The sequence below is a fragment of the Pongo pygmaeus genome, chromosome 12 (assembly GCF_028885625.2).
Source record: "Pongo pygmaeus isolate AG05252 chromosome 12, NHGRI_mPonPyg2-v2.0_pri, whole genome shotgun sequence".
NCBI classification, from domain to species: Eukaryota; Metazoa; Chordata; class Mammalia; order Primates; family Hominidae; genus Pongo; species Pongo pygmaeus.
Genome location: NC_072385.2, coordinates 122,595,087 through 122,620,330, shown reverse-complemented (window position 1 = coordinate 122,620,330; position 25,244 = coordinate 122,595,087). Strand labels below are relative to the sequence as shown.

The window sequence follows — 25,244 nt, the reverse complement described above, 5'->3', positions numbered from 1 at the left end:
TGGGGAGCTTCTAGTCATCTTTCAAGTCCTAATTTAAATGTGTTAGTCACTCCGTGCTCACTCATTCTTTCCTCTGGTGGGCATCTGTTCCCATCGCGGGGTAGGTAGGTAGTTTTTCGTTTGCTGGTCTCCTCTCAAGCTGTGGTTAAAGGCAGGGAACATGCCATTTTTATTCATGTCATTCAAATGCCCATAACAGAGTTTTATCTACAGAATGGACTCTAAAATGCTCACTATTTCATAGAACCCTGTAATTAATTTTTATTGAACATACATTTAATCCATATGTTTTCTACGTTTTTTTTAAGAGACAGAGTCTTGCTCCATTGCCCAGGCTGCAGCACAGTGGCGTGATCATGGCTCACTGCATCCTCGAACTCCTGGGCTCAAGCAATCTTCCCGCCTCAACCTCCCAAAGTGCTGAAATTACAGGTGTGAGGCAACACACCTGGTCCCAATTTCTAATTATTGTCATATTCAGATTTTTAAAAGCAACATCATTCCTATGTTACTAATGCTTAAAAACAGTGAAAAGTTTTAAGACAACTCACATCCATTGACTGTGATGCTGGGGTCTGTTCTGAACGAGGTGAACACTATGCAACATGATTATGATGCAGTATGCTCCTAGTTTTTTCCAATGTGGATACAATCTCATTTAAATCAACAATGCCATCAGGAGCAGATTTCAGAAGATCCATACAGACCTGGCAAGGTGGCTCACGCCTGTAAACCCAGCGCTTTGGGAGGCCGAGGCGAGAGGATTGCTTGAGCCCAGGAGATTGAGACCAGCCTGGCCAACATAACAAGATTCTGTTTCAAAAAGAAAGAAGACCCATACACATTTTATCACAAAGAGCAATGCATCAAAAGGAGGCTTATTAACTCCTGGTGGAATAAAGCAGAACGCAAAGATCAGTAAAACTTAAATGCTTTGATTTCAACTAAATTTCTGTCTTTGTAAACAGGCATCAATGGGGATTTAAAGGAAACAAGCCATATACGACTTGGATTAAATCGGAAAATAATTTTCCCCCATCAATTTTGCTGTGTTCTTTAGATTTTCATTTAGTCATTTAGTTTTCCAGCTGCCTTTGGGAACACCTAGAATTCTAGACGAAATGTGCAAAGTAGCTCAGTTCCTAATGTGATGGAGGGTGGGTGGTTTTCTTTTCTTTCCACCTACACAGCACCGTGGGTGCTGCGCTTCATGACTGAAATGCTACAAAAATGCTTGGGAACAGCCCCCAGCCTCGACCACACAACCACTTCATGTGTGAGCTTCGCAGTTCTGTGTTGAGACACGTTCTGCTTCAAGACCAGTGGGTTTGCATTCTTGGCACAAAATTTCAAGACAGTATAAGCACTTGATGTTGCCACCTTTGTAGATACCACTGCCAGGTTTTAACCTGGCAAGTTAAAAGACTGTAAGGTTTTAACTTCTCTCACTATAGTTTCAGGCTATAAATAGAGGAGAACTAGGTAGGTGTTATTCCCTCAGCATGTGTGTGCACTGACTACAGTCGCAAAGAAAACGGAAGGTGACCTTGAGGACGAAAGGGCCATAAATCGTGACGGCAAATTATTGTACTAAATAAAGGAGAATGAAGCTGAGGAAAACAGTAGTACATCCAGTGAGGCTGGTCTGTATTTACACAGGTCAAATCATGTGACAAAATGTACCATCTAAGAAACAAATATTCCAGTTATCAACTTGGACTTGCAATCATCTTGGACTCAGATCTCAATTTAGTATCACAGAATATGAAAACTAAAAAGGAATTTGGCCAGGCTCGGTGGCTTATGCCTGTAATCCCAGCACTTTGGGAGGCTGAGGCGGGCGGATCACCTGAGGTCAGGAGTTTGAGACCAGCCTGGCCAACATGGTGAAACCCCGTCTCTACTAAAAACACAAAAAATTAGCTGGGCGTGGTGGCCGGCGCCTGTAATCCCAGCTACTCAGGAGGCTGAGACAGGAGAATTGCTTGACCCCAGGAGGCGGAGGCTGCAGTGAGCCAAGATCATGCCACTGCACTCCAGCCTGGGCAGCAGAGTGAAACTCCATCTCAAATAATAATAATAATAATAAATAAATAAAAACAAAAACGAATTTTACAATTATGATTTTATAATTTATATTTGTAAGATGTATCTAACATCATAGCCAGGGACAGAGCTGGGACTGCCACCCCATGGGGCCATGATGGGCAGGAAGCGGATGCTGGGTGTTTATTCTCTCTCAGATCCAAGTCCGCCCTTCTAGTTTCTATTCTGTGATCCTGGGACTGGCTCTCTGCAAACCCATTTCCTGTATTCCCTTGCTAGCTGGTGGGTTCTGACACTAGGAGGCAATGGTAGGAGAGTGGAAAGCGGGAGGAGGAGGAACTTTTCTTCCTTTTTCTAGTTCTCGTCTGTGTCCCTACAGCAATAGAAGATAGTGATGACTCCAGTTTCCAGATTGTTTTGGCAGCTCAAGTATGTGGCTGTACCCATCTGTGGTGGCACACCAGCTGTGCCATCCCCCAATCAGAGGATTGGGCCCCAGACATTTGGTGGGTGTCTCCTTCCCCACTGGAAGTCCAAGCACTGTGGTGGCATCTCCTCCGAAGTCTAAGTGCCAGCCGCGTGGGGACCTCTCCTATGAGCTCCTCCGCGTGGGGACCTCTCCTATGAGCTCCTACGTTATGGTATCCCTACTTTTTCCTAGGGGTGGTAGTTACTTCCTGAATTTGTTTTTATTTTTTAAATAACTACTCCTTGAGGAGCAGGGCTAACACATAAGCAGTGTACCCAGAGTCGGACCCTGAATGTATTCATATCTGTTACCTCAATATCCCCTTTTTGCTTCTTAGCCTTCCAACATCTGAGTAACCATTTCCTGTCTTCACTCACCTCTGCTGTAACACCTACCACGGTTTTCCTACTGGACCCTGACTGACACAGACCTTGCTATCAAAAGTGCATTTACTGCCCCCTTGGCACACATATGTCTTACGAAGACATTTGGGGTACTTGCTCCTTCCTGCTCAACAGGTCCAACGTCACAGAACAGTGTGATGTCCTGAGGAGGCTCAAAAGAATCAAGATCCCTGTAGACCAGATTGTAGCAAGAACAGAAAAATTCACATAGCCAGGGTATTACGCTGATTTCTCAAGAGTAAGGACTTCTTTCTCACCAAGTTGATTCATTTAGATTTGATATATAAAAATTACATGAATTCATTTTAACAAGAATGTGATCCAAAAATGTCTTTTTCAAGTCAATGCTATTCTTTAGCAGCATCTGTTTAATTGAAAGCAAGTGAAGAAATCTAAATAATCGTGAATTCTCTGCCAGATGGCAATCATCACCCAAATTTGTGTTAGGCACCGATTATACTAGTAGCAAACAAATGCATTCAGGGGGTCGCTTTTCATTGAGCGACTAGTGCTTCAACTTTGCCCATCATAAGCAACTGTCAACAGTTCCGAGTGAGCTGAAGGCATTTATGACACTAGTTTGTGAGGCTATTTTGACTGCATTATTCTTTCCCTCACTGACCTGTGGCAGAGACTGCTAGTTGTCCCCAGACATATGAGTTAAGATGGGCTAAGTTATGTTGCAGTAAAAATTAACTTCAAATAAATCTCAGTGCTTTGATACAGTTCATGTTGCATGTAGATTGGCAGAGGCTCCATTCCCATTCAGTCTCTGAGGGATCCAGGCCAGTGGAAGCTCCAGTGCCTTGTAGCTACATCTGGAACCTGTGGCTTCCTTGGCTGCCTTGGCAGGAGAGAGCTACTGGAGACTATAATCTTGTCACCACGTGTCACTTCCCGTCATAGCCAATTGGCTAGAACAAACCAGATGGCCTCACTAATAGGTTCCATCTTTTGGTTCCCAGAAGGGGAGGGGAACCAGAACTTGATAGACACTTGAGTATCTACCATATCCAGTTCCTATTCTTCCCTTCTTGAATAGCAACAGAATTCTTGCTCGTTAGCTGGGCACGTGGCTGTACCTCCCTCCTCTAAACATGACATTTCTAAGTCTAAGTGGCTAAGCTGTGACCAATGGATGTCAGTTAAAGAGTGGTCACAACCTGCTGGAAGTATCCTTAAGGACAGGAATTGTACCCTTCTTCTCCTTCTTCACCCTTCCTGCTGGCTAGCATGTAAATAATACCTACTATTATGGGGTGGGCTCCAGCAGCTCCCTTGGATTTTGAAGTGACCTTGGGAATGGAAGCCAAGCACGAAGAACCAATACCTGGAAGGGGCCTTGGTTCCTGACCCCTTGGAGAACAATACCAACTCGGGACTGTCTTCTTCCTAAATGTGTGAGAGAAATAAACTTGTTTTGTTTAAGCCGCCGTTGTGTGTTGTGTGCATGTGTTGTGTGCAGCTGAATTTAATCCTTACTAATATGGAGCCCCAGTGCAAAGTCTGTTACGGATTCTTTTCTCAACAAGTAATATCCCTCTTCCCCTTCCATGGTCGGAATCAACTGATAGACATAAAAAGATAGAGGTAAAAATCGCCCTGCTGTTACTAATAAAGCTGATGGGGATGTGGCTTTAGATTGGTGAGCAAAAGGGCTAGTTAGCACTTCCTCCTGAAATGGACAGATTATCTGCCTCTGTTACTGACCTAACTTAGGTTTCTTGGCCTCAGCACCATTGGCACGCTGGACCTGGTGACCGTCGCTGGGTTTATCCTGTACACTAGGTTTAGCAGCATCCCGTCCTCCACTCCTAGATGCCAATAGCATTCCAGTCATGATAATCAAAACTGTCTCCAGACATTGCCCAGTGTCCCCTGGGGAAAAAAATGTCCCCAGCTGAGAAAAACTGGCACAACTGAACAACTGCAGGAGCACCCCTCAGGTCAATCCAGATGCATATCTCCACAGGCAGGAAATTCCCGAACAGAGGAAAGCCAAAGCGACCGAGCCTTTCATGTCCAGTTCCCTTTTCCATACTCAGAGAAGCCACCCTCTTTGCTTCCAAAAGAGTGACTGAGGGAGTAGCAGAGGCCAACAGTGTCACTCTAATCCAGGTTCCTCTACACGGAAGCCTAATGCTAGCGTAGTTCTGAAAATGCTCCCTTCTTTTGTCATCAGCCCTGTGTACAGAGATTCATTTTTCCTGACAGCCTAAATTTTCACAAGCATTAGCTAGAAATAACGTGAATGACTGGTTGGATACAATTACTTTCATTCGAAATAAAAGAATGGGAACTAGAAAGGCTCAATGAGCAAGAATAAAGACATTGGGGCCAGCGCTATTTTTTTTTTAAGGGTGGCCGGCCACTGCTTTGAGTCCATGTGTTTATCCTGAGAGTCACTGCGAGTGTTTGGAGAAAGGAGGAAGTGTATTGTGTGGGGGGTGCACATGGGTGCACAGGCCCCTCTTCAGCTCTCTCAAGAGAAGGAGAGCTGCCTGTAGTTACGAACCCTTGGGTAGAATAAGCTCGGGCCTCAGCACCTCTTTAAACTCTAAAACATTAAACACCCCACAAAGCTTTTGTTTACATATGTATTATACTGACTGATATGTAAAGTATTGCACATTAAAACTAAGAAATTATATAAGCATTTAATCCATCTAAAAATAAAAATGGTAAACACAATACATGTTAAATATTTTTACGAAAAAAACTACGTTTTCCAAGACAAAAACAATTTAGTGAAGATGGCATTATTTTACATTTCACAAATCTCTTAAAGTCTGGCCCAATAGAAGACAGATGGATTTTCCTATCGGCTTGTGTGAATTCTGCTGTGATACGTTTTGGTTTACATACATAAAGAAAAACCCAGCCTCATATAAATATGTAGTTGGAAAATGGAAAGTTGTTTTAATAGCCTCTTCGGATCCCAAAGGCCATCCTTCCTTGAAACTACATCAGAACTCGCCAAGTGGTAGCTTCAATGTGAGTTGCAACCCTCCACCTATGGGCATCTCGCCTTCGAGACCTGGGGTCTGGGGCCGCTCCTCCGGCTGCGGTGATGGCCACCTTGCTTGACCCACACCTTGGCTTTGGAGACCCGCATCTCCCACGCCATACTGTCACTCTTCCTCACTTCTCCCACCGCTTCTCCTTTATACCATGTCCCCCTTTCTTCTCTCCCTGTCCTGTCATCCTGGCTCTTTCCTCCTTTTGTTTTTTGCTCCTTTCTTTACCTTCTCTCAGCAGATCTTCCCTTGCTTCTCTGAGCCCTCGCCTCCTGTCCTCTGAAGGCCAGGCTGAAAGCCCCAAACATCATCCCTTTCCCACCTGACTGGAGTGACAATAGGGCCTAAGGCCAACAAGGCACCAGGTCTGTCTTTAGCAATCAGAGAAACTACAAAAGCAAAAGATAAAGCCAGGAGAAGGCACTGCCTTAAGCTGCAGCTAACACCTGGCAAGGCCGGGGTGCACCGCTTGGAGGGTGGGGTAAGCCAATCGCTAATAGAATTGAAAAGCCAACTTTGAAACACTGTGATACAATGGGTTGCTTTTAATGACGCAGGTGGTTTTATTCTGATTTTCATTTTTAATTATGTTAATCAAGTGGCCCATTTCTGAGATATGAAGAAACAGTTTCATGTACGAAAGTGAAACGCTGGTTCTGTCTTAAGCCCCTCAAGCCCTCAGCGGCACCATCATTCACTTGCTAACTTTGGGCATTCACTTGCTAACTTTGGGCATTCGCTTGACTCCGCCAATACATGCATCCCTGGGGCCAAAGCCGTCAAAAGGGAGGCACAAAAGGAGTCGTAGCTGTCTCAAGTACAGGGGGGCTCATCTTTTGCTGAGGCAAAGGACAATTAGTTAGATGTGCTTTAACTTTTAGCAAAATGCAAATTTGGCAATCATTTTTTTTTCATTACAAATGCAGTTTGTTAGTTACTGAAGTCACCTTTTTTTTTTTTTAAATTTTAGATGGAGTCTCGCTCTGTTGTCAGGCTGGAATGCAGTGGTGCAATCTCGGCTCACTGCAACCTCTACCTCCCGGATTCAAGTGATTCTCCTGCCTTAGCCTCCCGAGTAGCTGGGACGACTAGTGCGCGCCACCAGGCCCGGCTAATTTTTGTATTTTTAGTACAGACAGGGTTTCACCATGTTGGCTAGGATGGTCTCGATCTCTTGACCTTGTGACCCACCTGCCTCAGCCTCCCAAAGTGCTGGGATTACAGGCGTGAGCCACCACGCTTGGCCTGAAGTCATCTTTTAAAAAAAATTCTCAGGGTCAGGTGTGGTGGCTCATGTCTGTAATCCCAGCCCTTTGGGAGGCCGAGGTGGGCAGATCACTTGAGGTCAGGAGTTCGAGACCAGCCTGGCCAATGTGGTGAAATCCTGCCTCTACTAAAAAAATACAAAAATTAGCCAGCTGTGGTGGCCCATGCCTGAAATCCCAGCTACTCTGGAGGCTGAGGCATGAGAATCACTTGAACCTGGGAGGCAGACGTTGCAGTGAGCTGAGATCACACCACTGCACTCCAGCCTGGGTGACAGAGCGAGACTCCATTACAAAAAAAAAAAAAAAAAAAATTTTTCTTGGGAGTTGGGTCGAATAATGTAGTCAGGTCAGGTCACTTATCAACCGGCAACAACTTACTGAACGTTGTATTAGTCCATTCTCATGCTGCTAATAAAGACATATCCAAGACCGGGTAATTTATAAAGGACAGAGGTTTAATTGACTCACAGTTCAGCATGGCTGAGGCCTCAGGAAACTTACAATCATGGTGGAAGGGGAAGCAAACACGTCCTTCTTCACATAATGGCAGGAGAGAGAAGAATGGGAGCCGATCCAAGGGGGAAGCCCCTTATAAAAGCATCGGATCTTGTGAGAACTTACTATCACGAGAACAGGATGGAGGAAACAGCCCCCATGATTCAATTTTCTCCATCTGGTCCCTCCCACAACACATGGGGATTATGGGAACTATAATTCAAGATGAGATTGGGGTGGGAACACAGCCAAACCATATCATTCTCTCCCTGGCCCCTCCCAAATCTCATGTCCTCATAATTCCAAACATAACCCTGCCCTTCCAACAGTCCCCCAAAGTCTTAGCTCATTCCAGCATTAACTCAAAACTCCAAGTCCAAAGTCTCATGTCAGACAAGGCAAGTCCCTTCCACCTATCGGCCTGTAAAACCAAAAGCAAGTTAGTTACTTCCTAGGATTGGGTAAATACACCCGTTCCAAATGGGAGAAATTGGCCAAAACAAAGGGGCTACGGGTGCCATGCAAGTCCAAAATCCAATACGGCAGTCATTAAACCTTAAAGTTCCAAAATGATCTCCTTTGACTCCATGTCTCCCATCCAGGTGATGTTGATGCAAGAGGTGGGCTCCCACGGCCTTGGGCAGCCCCACCCCTGTGGCTTTGCAGGGTACACCCCCACCCCCATCTTGGTTGCTTTCACAGGCTAGTGTTGGGGACTCTTCTGGGTGCACAGTGCAAGCTACCATTCTGGGGTCTGGAGGATGGTGGCCCTGTTCTCACAGCTCCACCAGGCAGTGCACCAGTCGGGACTCTGCGTGGGGGATCCAACCCCATATTTCCCTTCCACACTGCCCTAGCAGAGGTTCTCCAGAGAGTAAACTTCTGCCTGGACATCCAGGTGTTTCCATACAGCCTCTGAAATCTAGGCAAAGGTTCCCAAACCTTAATTCTTGACTTCCGTGCACTCATAGGCCCAACACCATGTGTAAGCCACCAAGGCTTGGGGATTGCACCCTCTGAAGCAACAGCCTGAGCTTTATATTGGCCCCTTTTAGACAAGGCTGGAGCTGAAGAAGTTAGGATGCAGGGCACCATGTCCCAGTGCAGCATAGAGCAGGGGGGCCCCTCATAGGCCCCCAGGCTTGTGATAGGAGGGGCTGCTGGAAGGTCTCTGACATGCCCTGGAGACATCTTCCCCATTCTCTTGGTGATTAACATTTGACGTTACTTGTGCAAATTTCTGCAGCCAGCTTAAATTTCTCCCCAGAAAATGGAGTTTTCTTTTCTATCCCATCATCAGGCTGCAAAATTTTCCAAACTTTTATGCTCTGCTTCCACTCGAACACTTTGCTGCTTAGAAATTTCTTCCGCCAGATACCCTAACTCATCTCTCTCAAAGTTCCATGGACCTCTAGGGCAGGGGCAAAATGCTACCAGTCTCTTTGCATAGCAAGAGTGACCTTTACTCCCGCTTCCAATAGGTTCTTCATCTCCATCTTGACCACCTCAGCCTGGACTTCACTGTCCATATCACTATCAGCAATTTGTCAAAGCTATTCAACAAGTCTCTAGGAAGTTCTAAATGTTTCCCACATTTTCCTGTCTTCTTCTGAACCCTCCAAACTGTTCCAACCTCTGCCTGTTACTCAGTTCCAAAGTTGCTTCCACATTTTCGGGTATCTTTACAGCAGCGCCCCACTGTGTGGTACCAATTTACCGTATCAGTCCATTCTCACACTGCTAACAGACATACCCAAGACTGGGTAATTTATAAAGGAAACAGATTTAATTGACTCATAGTTCACCATGGCTGGCTCAGGAAACTTACAATCATGGTGGAAGAGGAAGCAAATATGTCTTTTTCTTCATATGGTGGCAGGAGGGAGAATGAGAGCCGAGCGAAGGGAAAAGCCCTCTATTAAACCATTAGATCTAGTGAGAACTTACTATCACGAGAACAGGATGCAGGGAAACAGTTCCCATGATTCAATTACCTCCACCTGGTCCCTCCCACGACACATGGGGATTATAGGAACTACAATTCAAAATGAGATTTGGGTGGGGACACAGTGAAACCCTATCATACACTACATTAATATGAGAAATACATATTAAGACATGACCTTACACTCTGACAACATGGAATGGCAGCTGGGAATTTAGCCGCAACAACTTCTGAGGAAGGAAGATGGCCGCCTGCGTGCTGTGTAGAAACTGCATGTAGGGAGGAATAAAGGGGAGGCATGGGTGAAGCCAGGTCCAGAATAGAGATGCGATTTTGAAACACAGAGAACAGGAAGAGGATAGGATAAGAGCAAAGGCAGGGAGATGGGAAAGTTCACTGTGTGCTTCAGGTAGTGATGAGACCGATTTACTGGGGTGAAGGTCTGCGAGGCAGGTACCAAGGCAGGATTGGAAAGCGAGGCTTGGGCCCTTCTATATCCAGAGTCTGCACTTCAGCCTGAAGGAAACACGGATCACTCAAGGTTTCTGAAGGTAGAAGCGGTGCACACAGAGATGGGATAGCGAGGTTGGAAAGGTTAGGGTTAGTGAGGCAGAGGTGGGACAATGAGGTTGGAAAGGTTAGGGTTAGTGAGGAGGAAGGGCCCAGAAAAAAGTTCATGGGATGCTTATTTTATCTGTTTTAAAAATCAGAGACCAAACGCCAAAAGATGGAGTGACTCGAGAGATACTTCATTTATAACACACATCTGTAATTTACAAAGGATTTTCGTTTACATGATCTCATTTTACCTTCAGAACAATTTGTAAAGGAGAACATTTGTCACATTCACAAGTTAAGGAACTGCTGCTCAGAAATGATGGCATTACCTTTGGTAAAACCTTTTGTCGGTTTTTGGGACACTGCCTTCTCCCTCCCCACCCGCCCCATTATTCCTTCTCAGGAGACTTCTTCTGTATTTCTCCTTAAATATAGATGCCCTTAGGCCTGCTGTACTCTTTAGATACCTCTCCTACTCTTGTGGTTTAAACTATCACATCTAAACTGACGTCTGCCTAACCTACTGTACAGCTCAGACTTTTCCACTGAGCACCTGACCTACATACACACAACAACCTGCCCAACTCTTGCTTTCATCAAGCATGTCCCAAACCTAAGTTTTATCCTAGGCTTGCTCTTCCTCCTGTATTCGCCATTCTGTCAAGCGGTACGACTGACTGATCCAGTGATGATCAGCAGTGCCCCCTGCAGCTTTTCTTTGGCTAATTTCAAATAATAAAACAGAGGGAGGAAAAGCATTGAGGCTAACCACTGGGGGAGGAGCACACTTCATCCCCAGGTGCACAGAAACACACCGGCAGGACTGCTGCAGGAAGGGGCTGGTGCTCAGCAGAGGGACAGGACTGGCAAAAGCCACCAGAGCTCAGAGGTATGTGAATCCTAAACACTCAGCATTATTTTTTAATACTTGGATTTTGGATTCCAATTTTAAATCTTTTTAAACACAGTCTGAATTTGAAGTCGCTTCAAATATTTCTTTAAAAGCAATATTCAAACGATACAGGAATCTTGTATGATAGACAAACCAAATATTGTTATTCTGATCTTACAATTCACTCACTCCACTCACTTATTTGTTCAGACATTTATTGAGCACTTCTTAAGGGCCAGGCATGGTGTGAGGCACTGGGATATAACAGTGATTATGACAAAGTCCCTCAAGGAGCTCACAGTCTAATGGTAAACTACAGAGTAAACTGAGGCACAGAGTGGTAAATGACTTACCCAATGAGGTAGAAATAGCTAGGTATGTGAAAATGTGGGAGCAGAGCTGAAGAGAGGGCAAAGGTACAACTTGTCCTAAGTAAAACCCCTTGGACTGACTCAACAGCAAGGCTGCATACACCAACATTATAAAATCTACTTGCAAAAGCCTTAAAGGAGTTTCCAATGATCACCATGACTGAATTCATGTTTCACAATGAACTCAGCTATTTCCTGATGGCATTTCTATCCCTGCCCCCAAAGCCACTGGGCAGGCCACCAATCTGCTGGGAGACAGCTTAAACCAAGAAGTATCTGACTCCAATTTTAGCACTGAAAACCATATTAAAATACTTTAATTAAATCCACAAACATAAATGTGTAGCACATTTATGATACTTCTACATGTAGAAGTTTGGAAAAACTCTCTTCTAACCCTCATCCAGAGGATTCTAATAAGTTATAGATACCAAAGAGATTAGAGAATTTGTCTGTCACTTTCCATATATACATTATTTTGGCTGTACAAGGGTGAAAAGTGTCACTCAGACATATTTCGTAAGTAATCTAAACATTATACAGATATATACAAAGACATCACATTTAAATTTGTGTGTACATCTATGCAATGTACAACAGTAACTGCAAACATGAACCAGTGTAAGGCAATTTCTTTTGTGATCTATGACATACTCCTTGAAGGGAAGGGTAGAGTCCACGAAGAACTGTCCATTTCAGCCCGACTGTCTGTCTTCATGACACTCTGTGATGAAGCTACTTCAGGAGGCAAGATGTCTATTTCACTGACAAAAAGCAGTGAATAATTATAAAAGGAGTTGTTTTCAAATGTGGAAACCACAGTTACTCAGTAATCTACGTGGTGAACTCCTCAAAGACACTACTGGCCATGATGCCGCTACTGAGAACGAGAGCACTTCATGGATGATTTATTGCTCTGAGAATCAAATTTGATGCGTAATTCTCCACGAAGATGTTCCCAAAAAACTCAGTGATACATAAATTCTCAAATGCCATCAGTTGCTTACTTCAAGCAATTCTTCACTTTGCTGAGGATTTTCTTCTGAAAAAGAACACGAGAGAGAAATACACCTAAGTGAATACGCCTAAGTGAAGGTCTGACAGGCAAATACGTAAAAGAATACGCAATCTGACTACTTCAGAAAACCCTGAAGATGCCTGGTCAAGAACACGTATTCTCAGGTTAATGGCATAAGGCTAATTTTTTCAGCCTCTCAAGAATAAACTGGAACTCTAACTTGTACCTGAAAGCACCCGTCCGAGAATGGAGGAAGCCTTCCCTTATTAGGGCTTTATTAGTTTCTTTTGGAGCCATCACGACTCCCCCAGTCTTTGTAATCCTTGTGTCTTTGTGCTGTTGTCTGCATGTGGGCAACAGCCCCCTCTTCTGGTCATTACAGGTATTCTTTGTCAGTGAAAGCTTCCTCTCCGTCCAGCCTGTGGCTCTACAAGGGACAGCTGAAGACCACCCTGGCTCGCAGTGCTTGTCGGGTTCTCCAGTTGGCTGGGTCTTTGTTCGGATGTCAGTGGAGCTGCTGGCTGGGCACTGTGATGGCTTCTGCCCAGGCCGGTCACAGGATGCTGGCCCCCTGCTCAGGCATTTCCACTATTTGGGATCTGCTGTTGGACAGTGCTGCAAGCTGGGTTCCGAGGTTAGATGGAGTCACTGCTCTGGCCAGATGGGTCCAAAGGCGACGTCCTTAGAAATGTGCAACTGAGGACTGACTCTTGTGGAGCGGGCTGTTGGCTGAGTTGAGTGGGTGTTTGACTGCCTGGGTCAAGCAGGTCTAGCCCCTTCCCTTCTCCAAGATGTGCAGAAGGGGAAATCTCCCGGCCGGGTCATGGGCAGGCTCTTTGGCTGAGTGGAGCTGCTGTTTGACTGAAAGCCTGCCCTATTCAGAGACCATCGTAAGTTCGTATCACCATGGGACCAAACAGAATTCTAAGTTTTCACTGCTATCAAAACTACAGAAATTTAACTATAATGTTCACAGAAACATTCTAAACTACAGTAAGAGTTGTGTTGTAATTTTTTACTCATGTTTTTGTGGATAGGAAGAGTAAAAATATCTTAAGGCCATAATACACATTAATAAAATTATGCATGCTTAATTAAAATACTGTCAGAATCACTGGTATATTTACCTTCCTCAGGGCCTTCTGGATGAGTGCTCTCAGATGAAGAAGTCCCGACACCTTCAGACCTTTTGTTACTGGTCTGACCCTGCTCCACTTCACACAAATAGACATCGATAGGTCCATTGGTGCTCCTTATGTGCACTGTGATAGAGTCCTAGCAAAGGACACAGGAATCGTCAAGATGAATGAAATAATAAATCATATTTTTTCACTCACTAGAACTGCAAAAATTTCGAGACATTTGAGAAAATCACCTTAGCTGTAGTCACATTAAAGCACTGGCCAATTCACATGCTGAAGACAGCTACACTTGATGCTGCAGTAATGGCTTCAGAGCTATCATGTGAAAACCTCAGTACTCAAGAGCCTGTCTTTTTCTACTCAGGAGCTGACCCTTCAAGGAGGCCGTACTTCAGTCAAAAATCAGTGTTTTGATGACAAAGAACTCTAGAATACCCTAGTATCACAGGATAAATATGTGCTTGGATTTCCAGACCAACGAACAGGTCTTGAGATAATGGAAGGGCCATTCTTTTGTCCAGTTGAAAGAATAGGAAAATATCAAAATACATCTCAAGTAAAACGTCAAAAAAATCGTTTAGAATATTTATAAAGGACTGTAACTCATTATGATATTCACATCCTTTGATTTCAGATTTCCTCAGGACTAAAATACTTTTTTTCCATAAGATATCAGGCAACTTGAGTGCTTCTACGCGGAATTACGCTAAATTCTTAAGGAACAGCTCCGGCTATAAATGACTGCTTTAATTGGGAGCTGCTTCAACTATAACAAAGTCTGTTTTCTCCCCTTTAATGCAGTTAGGCCTGGGCTAGACACACAGACACCACTGCTCCCTCCCACTCCACACCTCACTGTGATCTTATACCAGGGTGAATCTGTGGAGATGCAGCCTCTCAGACAGTCTCAGAGCCTCACTTGTCCTTGCTATGACTTCCTGGTACCTGACAAGTGGGCTAGAGAACATCTGTGCTCAGCTTCTAGAGTACCAGGTCACAACTGGTTTGAATGATAAATCCTGTACAATTTAATAGATATTTCTAAACAATAACATTCCACTAAATTAGGTGTTGTCAAACTTCCATAAAGGCTGAGACGGTAAATATTTCTGGCTTTGCGAGTCACACTATCCCTGTCATAACCTCTGAACTCTGCCACTATAGTATGAAAGCAGTCAGAGACAATATGTAAACAAATGTGCATGTGGCTGTGTCCTAATAAAATTATTTCTAAGAACAAGGAGCAGGCCGGATCCGACCTGAAGGCCAGTTTGCCAACCATCACACTAGGTCCCCAGATCGTCATGGTCAGGCTCTGGCCAAGAGGGCCCATGTGCAGAGACTTTACATGGGACTCTAAGAGAAGCCTCAGGTATGATCAAACGCTCAGCCAGATTTAGCAATTACAGTCTGAAGTAGCTCACAGCATAGGGAAAAAGCCAAAAATTCACTAGTCTCTGCAGAATGAATTATTATGCCCCAAAGTAAAGATGTGTTGATTAGCAGTTTCTTACTTAAAAATAAAACAACCAGGAAACATCACCAAGAAATCATAACTTGAGTGTGACTGAGGTAAATGAAAGCCAGCCCTTAACCCATATACTGTGGAGTAATACAGGGCTCACTTGAACAGTGGTCTGCTGGGGACAAAAGGAAAAACGGGTCAAGAAAATATTCTTCACTAGGCAGGAGGCAAACCCCCAGGGCAATGCAGAGGGCTGCACTATGAGCACCGATGGGTCTATCAAGGCTGTCAGTCTTGAGGATGTGTCCCAAGAATGGCCACATTCCTTGGTTCTGATTCTGTCCTCATCAAGCAGCCTTCTGATGCAATTATCTTTCAATGCAAATTTTTCTGCAAGGGAAAGAACGCACTGAGCAGCTGGCAGCTGACAAAAATATGTTCATTTACACAGAAATCCTACTTTTCCATTTTAAATTCAGAACCTAGTGTCCTGGTTTATTCATCAGTCTTTCAAGAGTTTGTTAATTCCCCAGTGCCTTGGCTGAGAACAGACCTTACTTTTGGAACTTTAAGACGGGCCAATTCTTGGTGATTCTTCTAAGAAGCATTGCAGTACAATAGTGAAAAGCAAACTATGAAGTCACACTAACTGGGTTTGCATTCTGGTGATCCTGAAAAAGTTAACTCATCTTTGTGAACTTTCGGTTCCTCATCTTTAAGATAACAATGACGACTACTTGACTTGCTGTGTTAGTTGAAGCAAGTTAAAATGTGTGAAGTGCCTTGAGCAGTATCGGATGTACAGTGCACGTGCATACAACGGCTCTTAAGTATGACTGCAATAAATCACAGCCTAAGCAGTCGGCCCTCATCCCTCTTTAGATCTCTTTAAAAATGCAGGGTTACCTACTTCTCTGGGAGCTGGAACATCCAATCTGGTTTCTGCTGGAGCTTTGACTGCAATGACGATCTGTTCATGGAAAGCCTGAATGCTATGAATGTCTTGATAGGTCACATATGCTAGCGTAAAACTCAGTCAAGGATCTCTACACAGAATGCTGTTTATTGGGGAGGTAATTTATCTCTAGTAATTTAGTAACGCAAGAGTAATGTTAGAATGTTTTTAGTTTTTATGAGACACAAGTTCACCATTAAGGAAAGCAGTAAAAAAAAAAAAAAAAAAAAAAATTTCACTGATAATCTTTATTATTCATATAAAATTAAGATTTTTATGAAGGGTTTTACAATATTTACAACTCAACCTAAAGAGTTTCTTTAAGCTGTACTATTATGATTATGATGGCAATTTCTGGAGAAAAATATTAATAAAGTCTGAGTCCCTAACACAAATACACCACACGAAGAAATGCAAATTTTCATCCTATTCCCTTTTCAGTTATAGTAAGCTAGATCTTACTGTAACTTTGAGAAAAAACACTCAGGGCTTTGACAAGAATCTCCTAAAATGAAAGATGGAAAAAAATCTATAAAAAGGCATAAATGACTTAGAGATTAAGTTTCTCAAGACTATCATGTATGATGTTACTTCATCCAAAATTACTTTCCATCTCACTACCTGAATCTTTTTCATCTTGTCTCACTGTGTTGCCTCAAATTTTACCAATTAAGTGATTTACTGGGTTTCCCTAGCATTTTTTTTTTTCTGATTGGCTGCAGTAATGTTGGTGCTTATTTTTTCTTTTCCTTCCAGTAACTGTTCTGTGGGAATAGAGGTTTTTGACTGCTGGAGAGAGTTTTAAGTAAATCTGAGGTATGGGATAGCTCGGAATCAGTGAGCCCCTCAAAGGGTGCCACAGGAACAGCACAGCATACAGGTTTAAGACACCCAGGATGTCAGTACCAAAGACAAGGCTCCCCCAGCCCCACCCCCCAGCTCCCTGAGACATTGAGTTTCAAAGCAAAACTGCTATTAAGCAACAACATGCTTCTGTGGACACAAATGGCAGTAAGCACCACTTCAATGGCAATTCACTGTTTCAGAAATCAACTTCCATTCACAAATTTCTAGGAAAAACATGAACTTCACAAATGCCAACAAATATTTTATTATCCTTACAGTATTCAGACTATAAAAATGAATACTCCACTATTTTAAGTGGTACCATCAACCTTGGTTTGGTACTCTACCCCTGACGTCATCATCCAGAATTTAATTTAAGAAACGCCACACAGAAGTTAAAAAACCTACTGTTTGTGTATGTTTGAGGCTATACTACTACCAACTTTTGCTTAACTTTTTTTGTTTTTTTGAGACGGAGTTTTGCTCTTGTTGCCCAGGCTGGAGTGCAATGGCGCCATCTCCGCTCACCGCAACCTCTGCCTCCCAGGTTCAAGTGATTCTCCTGCCTCAGCCTCCCAAGGAGCTGGGATTACAGCCATGTGCCACCACGCCTGGCTAATTTTGTATTACTTTAACTTTTAATGGTCTAATTTTATATCTTAAATATATAAATTAAGTCCCCAAGCTGACTCTACTACTTAAGTAATCTGTTTTGGAAGCAGAAATTTTAAAAAGGTATAGACTTAAAGGATATCTTTCATTTTCTTTGTCATCTGTTAACTCAAACAGCTGCTGAGCACAATCCTTAATTAACTCATCCAAAGCATCTTCCATTGCTGATAAGTCAGAAAGTTCCTCCTGTAGCTTCTTTTGTTGGGGAACTGCTCCAAAATTGCTAAGATCAGATCCTCTTTAAAAGAAAAAAAAAGTCACCATCAATACCAACTACGAGATAACAAAGTAATTTCAAGTTAGGTTATTGGAACTTCTCCAAATGCTTACCATAAGTGTTTTCCACAACAATAGAAACTAGGGACTTCTAACTTCTGCCGTCTTTGTTCTAGACAGCCATTACTCCTTCTGTACATAAATTATTTATAGTTCTTCATCTTATAGAGTCTTTTTCAAAAAAATATATTACACCTAACAGAAATTAGTAACAGCAGAGACAGCCTAAGGAAACAAAAAGGGCACTGAACTAAGAATCAGTAACATGCAGCTTCAGCCTCAGTCCTAGTACTTACAGCTTCTGATAAGTTATAATCTTACAGTACTTGAGTTCCTACATATGAAAACAAAGTGTTGGCTAAATGACAGTTTCTCTGCTAAAATGTGATGAGTCTGTATTTTTCCCTAGTGTACACATTCTATCTGAATATAATGATTATATTCATCATTTAAAAAAAGACATTATTTTCAGGCCAGGCATGGTGGGTCATGCCTGCAATCCCAGCACTTTGGGAGGCTGAAAGCAGGTGAATCAACTGAGGTCAGGAGTTACAGACCAACCTGGCCAACATGGTGAAACCCCGTCTCTACTAAAAATACAAAAATTAGCCGGGCGTGGTGGCGTACGCCTGTAATCCCAGCTACTGGGGAGGCTGAGGCAGGAGAATCACTTGAACCCAGGAGGTGGAGGTTGCAGTGAGCCGAGATTGTGCCACTATACACTCCAGCCTGGGTGACACAGCACGACTCCGTCTCAAAAAAAAAAAAAAAAAAAAAAAAAAAAGACATACATATTTTATTTAGTTATTAGTGTCTACTCCAATATGATATGACCAGGCAACAACTGATTTCATTTTTTTCTTTCAATCTTAATGGAAAATAAATAGGGAAAGGTCCTTGCCTTTATCTTTTACTTGGTAGTTTTCAAACCTGATTCTAATTAGTGATTCACAATGCATGCCAATATAAACTCCTGAAGTGTTTTTTAGTGTTATTTAGTAAACATGCTCAAATTAGAATTCAACCTGTACTTCTGTACTATTGAAAAAATTACCTCCTTTATGAATCCCTTTCCTCTAATAACTAAGTTAATTATTTAGGGTCATTTTATGGTCTTTGCTGGTAGGTTTTCATTTGCCTGAGAGGTCACTACGTACTTATTTGCTGCAACTATTTCTCCCTGTCCCCAAATACTTGCCTATTCTAGGTATAACAGCGTTCTTCTTATGTGTGCACGCACAGATACCTTTATCTATGTCAATGTCTTAAGCTTCCCTTTCCATTGGATTCCTCCTCATCATGTCAAGTCTTTAGCAACTGCCTTTTAGACATTGTCTGATTTTTTTTTTTTCATATTCAGGGCAGTATTTCAAACACCTCGCTACGTCATAATCTCCTGGGCTACCTGTTGAGAATGTACTTTCCTGCTTTCCCTCAGACCCACCGAATTACAACTCCAGAGGCAGTAAGCCTCTAGGTGTTTACTACACTTCCATGCGAAAACCACTGTTTTACAACCTTAACAGATTTTCCCAATATCAATAATCAATTGGAACTGAGGAAATACTTTTTAAAAAATTTATGTACTCTCTAGGATGAAGCAAGAAAATTTTATAGAATTCTCTTCTAACAAGAAGTCGTACCTTTGTTTTATATTGTCAAAACACTGCGACTATCTAGTTTAAGCATGGAATTGTCACTTGATGAGAAGGAACAAAAGCCACGAAAAGTTTGAAAGCAACTCACATCCATCGAATATGGTTCTTGGATTTCTTCTCAACGAGGTCGATTCCATCTAAGACATTGGTGATGTCATACACTCTCCGCTTTCGGACTCCCAGTTTCGTTGCAACCTTGTTTAAGTCAAGAATACCCCCAGGAGCAGATCTGACAAGATCCATAAATTTTCGAGTTAAATAAACCAGTGATACATCAAAACGAGGTCTCTTCACTTTTAGAGCTTCTGGGAAACAAAATAAACACATTTGTAAAATTTTAAATAACATTTCTCAACTCATTTTTAAAAATCATCTGTTTCCTCTTGATCAGATAGCAGATATCTACAGAAATTCCCACACATTGACCAAATCAAAGCTGGTTTCTATGAAATAAATCTCTTAAATTGGAGAAAAAATTCACTGGCCTATCCTGGCTCTAAACAAAGGCTTTAGATTTAAATAAAGGAGTATTTGAAATACGCAACCAGTGTCCACTGAACATGTGGACTTTTACAAGTCTACTGCATCTTCTCAGACAAAGCAGTGAGATTACATTTGCATCCATACCACTCTCAGGAACAGAATTACACATGATTTTTAAAATTAAATTTCTCATTTGGTCTTCAAGTTAAGGAATTCTTTACAAAGCAAAGGCAGAGAATTGGCTTTTTTTCCCCTTTAATGATTCTATCCATGTCATAGTGTAAGTTGTCTGATGAATTTTTTTTGAAAGAGCCCAAACTAGTCTTCTATTAAGACAATTGTGCAATTATGACATACCTCGAGCAACAGTGGTATCTCTTTTTTTTTTTTTTTTTTTTTTTGAGACAGAGTCTCACTCTGTTGCCCAGGCTGGAGCTGGAGTGCAGTGGCGCGATCCTGGCTCACTGCAACCTCCGCCTCCAGGGTTCAAGTAATTCTCCTCCGGAGTAGCTGGGATTACAGGCATGCACCACCACACCTGGGTAATTGTTTTGCATTTTTAGTAGAGATGGGGTTTCACCATATTGGCCAGGCTGGTCTTGAACTCCTTCCTGACCTTGTGATCCACCTGCCTCAGCCTACCAAAGTACTGGGATTACAGGTGTTAGAGCCACCGCGCCCAGCCCAGTATCTCTATTTTTAAAAATATTCACTACCCTATATTAATTTAACAGATAGACAAATTTTAAAAAATCCCTTTAATTCCCTCACTCACCTACTATAATGGCTAGGGTTTTCATACACACACACACCTCTAACACATTCACACCTGTATGTCAATCATATATATAGTTTTTAAAAACAAAAATAGGACCATGCAATGTTGCAACACGTTCTTTGAACTCAATATTGTGAACATCGTAACACATCAACAAATGTATTTCAACATAATTCTTAATGGCTGCATGCTTAACTGTATGCAGTATTTGCTATTTATCCCAATGTTAGAAATTCAGACCATCTCTAACTTTATGATTTTGCTTAATAGTTCAATGAATCTTTTTGTTGTGAAACTATTGTATGTCCCCTTAACTGGACATTTTTAAGGAATTTTGATATGTGCTGCTAAACTGCTTTGCAGGTTGTGGGTTCTATCCATTCTATGCAGTATACACGGGCCTCATCTCACGCGCTCGCCAGAACTAAGTATCTTGTCATCTTTTCCGATTTGATACGAAGAAAAAGTTCTTATGGCTTGGTTTGCCGAAAAAATTATTTCTAAAATAACTTTGTCACTCTGGTGTAGAATATATGACTTTCTTTTTCTCTACTTCCACAGCACACCACAGTCAGTATGCCTCAAAGAAATGTCCATCCTACCTTCAGCCAGAAATGTCCTTACTCAGAACCTCCACAATGTCACATTTAGTTTAAAGACCACTGGCGGTTACTTCAGGAACAAAGGTACATATTTCATAATATAAATGTCTTCTCTCTGGAGCCCATTCCTACACTTAAGATTAAATAGGGGTAAATTAGGAATTTAAAAGGATTTTTAATTGGAAGTAGAAGGTCACAATTCTACAACAAACTCAGGAAGATTACAAATGAGAAATTCTAACTTTAAAAAGCATATATTTAATTATACTAATTATTAACAAGGCATGGTCTTATATGCTCAGGATAAGCATATTTCTATGTTATTTTATAAAGAACATGTACAACAGAACACCAAAAACGTGACAGTTGCTGAGGGGATATGATAGGATTACAGAGGTCTTCACACCAAAGCAACTCCGTAGTCTAATAAGGAACTCTATTATATGTCCTGAGGTAAGTGCTAAGAGAGGTATTCAAAGTCACCCGATGGCAAGAAATCAAACCTTCACTGGAGGGGGACACTGGGAAGGCCTCTTGATGGGAGTACGCTGGGCATAGGGAACAGGAAGGCGAATGGGCGGTGTTTGCCCACTCTGACAGAGGGTGAGGGGCTGAAGTGAGGGAGAGGAAACCACACCTCAGAAGACAAAGCAGCCTTAGAGAACCTGGGGTGCTTCGGGGATCACAGGTGGTGTAGCTTGAGCTGTGGAGGAGGGCGGCAGCATGCTGGAAGAAGAGGCTGCGGCATTAAGCAAGAAACAGCCCACAAGGGCCTGGTCTGCTCTGTCTACCCATTCTCTACTGCCTTGTTTCTTTTAATATGAAGTGGCTTATGAATTTAATGCAAACACTTAAAATCAAATATACAAGGAATCAGGGTTTTCTCTGCATGTAAAAGAGCGTCACTGAAGAACTTAGGTTGAATGATATCATAATCCCATTTCTGTATTAGACAAATCCCCCTGGATTTTTCCAGCATCCAGGTTGGAGAGCCTGGAAGACTGCCTTCTAAGAAGGAGACCCAGCAACTTCAGCTACAGAGGAAGTCAGACCCTGAATGAGAAGAAGCAATTCAATGTTGTGGTAAAGACTCTGGGCTCTTGCGTCAGAGAGGTAAGAGATTCAACCCTGACTCTGAGCAAGTCACCTCAGCCTCTCTGGGCCTTTATAAAGTAAGAATTCTAATCCATACCTGAAGGGTCGTTGTGATAATCCATGCAGAGAGCTTAATACAGTGCCAAGGCACTGTATGAGCTCAATAAATGTCAGATATTATTATAAATTGGTGGTATGGGACAGATGCAAGAAACATATCAAAGGTGAAGCTGACCAAACTCAGTGACCAACTATGGGTGAGACTGGGGCAGGCACTGAAGAAAAACTAAGGGTGAGTATTTCTAAGATTCACACTGACTTAACGATGCACTATCTATCCACTGAGATTAGGAAGCTGAGGTGGGGCAGTCTATCATGAAAACTTCCAGAAGAGGGAATTAGAGCCATTTACATCCTATCTCCTCTAACAGACACCCTAAACATTAACCTAAGATAAGGGACAAGAAGGAAAGAGTACATTTCTCTCCCAGGAGGAATACTGAGAAAATAGTCTTAAATACAGACTGTTCTATGGAGAATAAACTGGCATTTGTGCACATGATTCAACCCATAACTTCAGGAGTTGTTACTAAAACTTGCAACTTTACATTTCAGTGTATAAATAACAAATTTTATTTCAGTTTCTCATCAACTCATACACTTAAACAAATCATTTTAATCATATGAAGTTCAAACTAACAAAACCTAAAACCTATTCAGGAATCAACTTACTTCTCATGGACACATATTGTACATTATCTTCTAAATTAATCCTTATTTTTGATGGCTGAAAAAAAAAGATAAAAAATTTAACTTAGTGATTTTAAAACAACAATGCAAACAAATAGCATTTTACTCAATAGTATAAAGGTCTGGGAATATGAATATGATAATTACTGGCTGGGCATGGTGGCTCACACCTGTAATCCCAGCACTTTGGGAGGCCGACGCAGGTGCATCACCTGAGGTGAGGAGTTCAAGACCAGCCTGGCCAACATGGTGAAATCCCACCTCTACTAAAAATACAAAAATTAGCCGGGCTTGGTGGCAGGCGCCTGTAGTCCCAGCTACTTGGGAGGCTGTGGCAAGAGAATCACTTGAATCTAGGAGGTGGAGGTTGCAGTGAGCCAAGATCACACCACTGCACTCCAGCCTGGGCAACACAGCAAGACTCCGTCTCAAAAAAAAAAAAAAAAACATGCACACACACAAAAAATATACTGAATACATCAGGTACGATCATTACAACACTGTCCCTGACTTGGGAAAGCTTTCATAAGCAAATATGCATTCCCATTATAATTAATGTAAAAACAGCTCTCACAAGCTTTCATAAGCTCTCACAAACTTTCATAAGCAGCTATGCATTCCCATTATAATTAATGTAAAAACAGCAGCATTTCTAACAATGGAAAACAATGCATGCTGTGGATAACTAGAAACTTTTGCATTAGATAAAAAGTTTCTTTTAAATTCCTGAAACAACCAGGAAATCAGCAGAAGCTCCATTATCAATGCTCACCATTTTACCAGCTATTTAGAGGCTCTGAAAGTTTGCATAAAATTGGTAGTAACATTTAGAAACTGTTTTTTTGTAAAAAATAAATAAAATGAAACCAAACCTTAAAATGAAAGCCTATGAACAGAAACTCCTAGTAACATCAATGTTAATGTGCCTTCAGACGGGCTGTCATCAGGTTTAGCTCTTATCTAAGAAAAAACTGGCCATAAAGCAAAACTGGAGCAAGTGAATTCATAGGTACTCTAAGAAGAGAATCAACAGTAGTACTAGGGATGCACCCAGACAGGGAAATCACAGAAGGATTCATGGCAAAGGCAGCCCTCAGCTGAGCCTAGCCCAGCAAGCCAGATTTGCCTGAATAAACAACTGTGGGGAGAGACGAAAAAAGACAGGATTGTGGTACCGGAAATGAACAAAGGTGTGAAGATGTATACGGCACGGCATGTTTCTGGGAACCCACTGAAGTGGCCAGTGTGTAAGTGACTTGACTTTGAAGCTGGGAGGGCATGCTGGCACCACATAAAACTAATGCTAAAGAGTTTGGACTTCATGTCATAACCAGTAGAGAATCACCAAAGGTTTCTGAACCAGACTAGGACATAATTAAGTAAATGGTTTAGAAATGTAAGTATGGCAGCAATATGGCAAAAGGACTGGGAAATGAGGAAGCCTGAAGGCAAGGTGAGCAGTTAAGACGCTCTTTGTTTATATTGGTGTTAACAATATCCTTGGCACAATGATTTCCTTATCATCTATGACAAGATGATAGGATCTATTAACAAATTACCCCAATATGGAATACTCCCATCGAGACAGAATCCCACTGTAAAATTAACTTAGTTGTTAGAATTGAACACGTAGACCTGCTAGGGCATGCACCACTGGAGCTGGGAATGCTGGCCTTGGGGGTAGGGACTAGGTCTGGCCAGCTCTCTCAAACAGCGCTGACAATGGTGACTTGCAAACATGGTATCCAACAGTGAAACTCTGAAGCAGTCCTATCAAAGTCAGACATTAGACAAGTGTGACCAACTGCCATTGCTATTTTTACATTTAACCCCTCTGCTAATAGTATGAGACAGGGGCCAGCTACTATAGCAAGATTCTTGAATGGAAAAAAAAAAATCCACCCTTATCACATTGATTTGAAACACACATAAACAAATATCCTAAATCATTATATATAAGCTCAGAGGGGCCTTGCTGCAGAGGTTCCTGTTCTTAATTCAGAGTAGCAGGCCCAGGACTTACATACTGTACTTACTGG

General features: G+C 42.2%; 1 protein-coding gene across 7 annotated transcripts in view; it reads right to left on the bottom strand.

The window, feature by feature from the left end:
* Positions 1–25,244, bottom strand: part of E2F6 (E2F transcription factor 6) — a 62,241-nt gene that overhangs the window by 27,431 nt on the left and 9,566 nt on the right. For 2 of the 7 annotated variants that reach the window (XR_010123143.1, XR_010123142.1), the window contains exons 2-6: positions 23,188–23,242; positions 19,586–19,802; positions 17,646–17,801; positions 16,001–16,115; positions 13,611–13,758 (exon numbers count right to left, since the gene is read on the bottom strand). Coding sequence is in view for 5 of the 7 variants with exons in the window: in XM_054475747.2 (XP_054331722.1) it covers positions 13,305–13,357; positions 13,611–13,758; positions 16,001–16,115; positions 17,646–17,801; positions 19,586–19,802; positions 23,188–23,242 (744 nt within the window). In the remaining 2 variants the exon portion in view is untranslated. Of the gene's footprint in view, positions 1–10,372; positions 13,358–13,610; positions 13,759–15,996; positions 16,116–17,645; positions 17,802–19,585; positions 19,803–21,360; positions 21,494–23,187; positions 23,247–25,244 lie in introns of those variants that run through there. The other 5 variants (XM_063648964.1, XM_054475747.2, XM_054475748.2 and 2 more) reach the window with 5 other exon arrangements.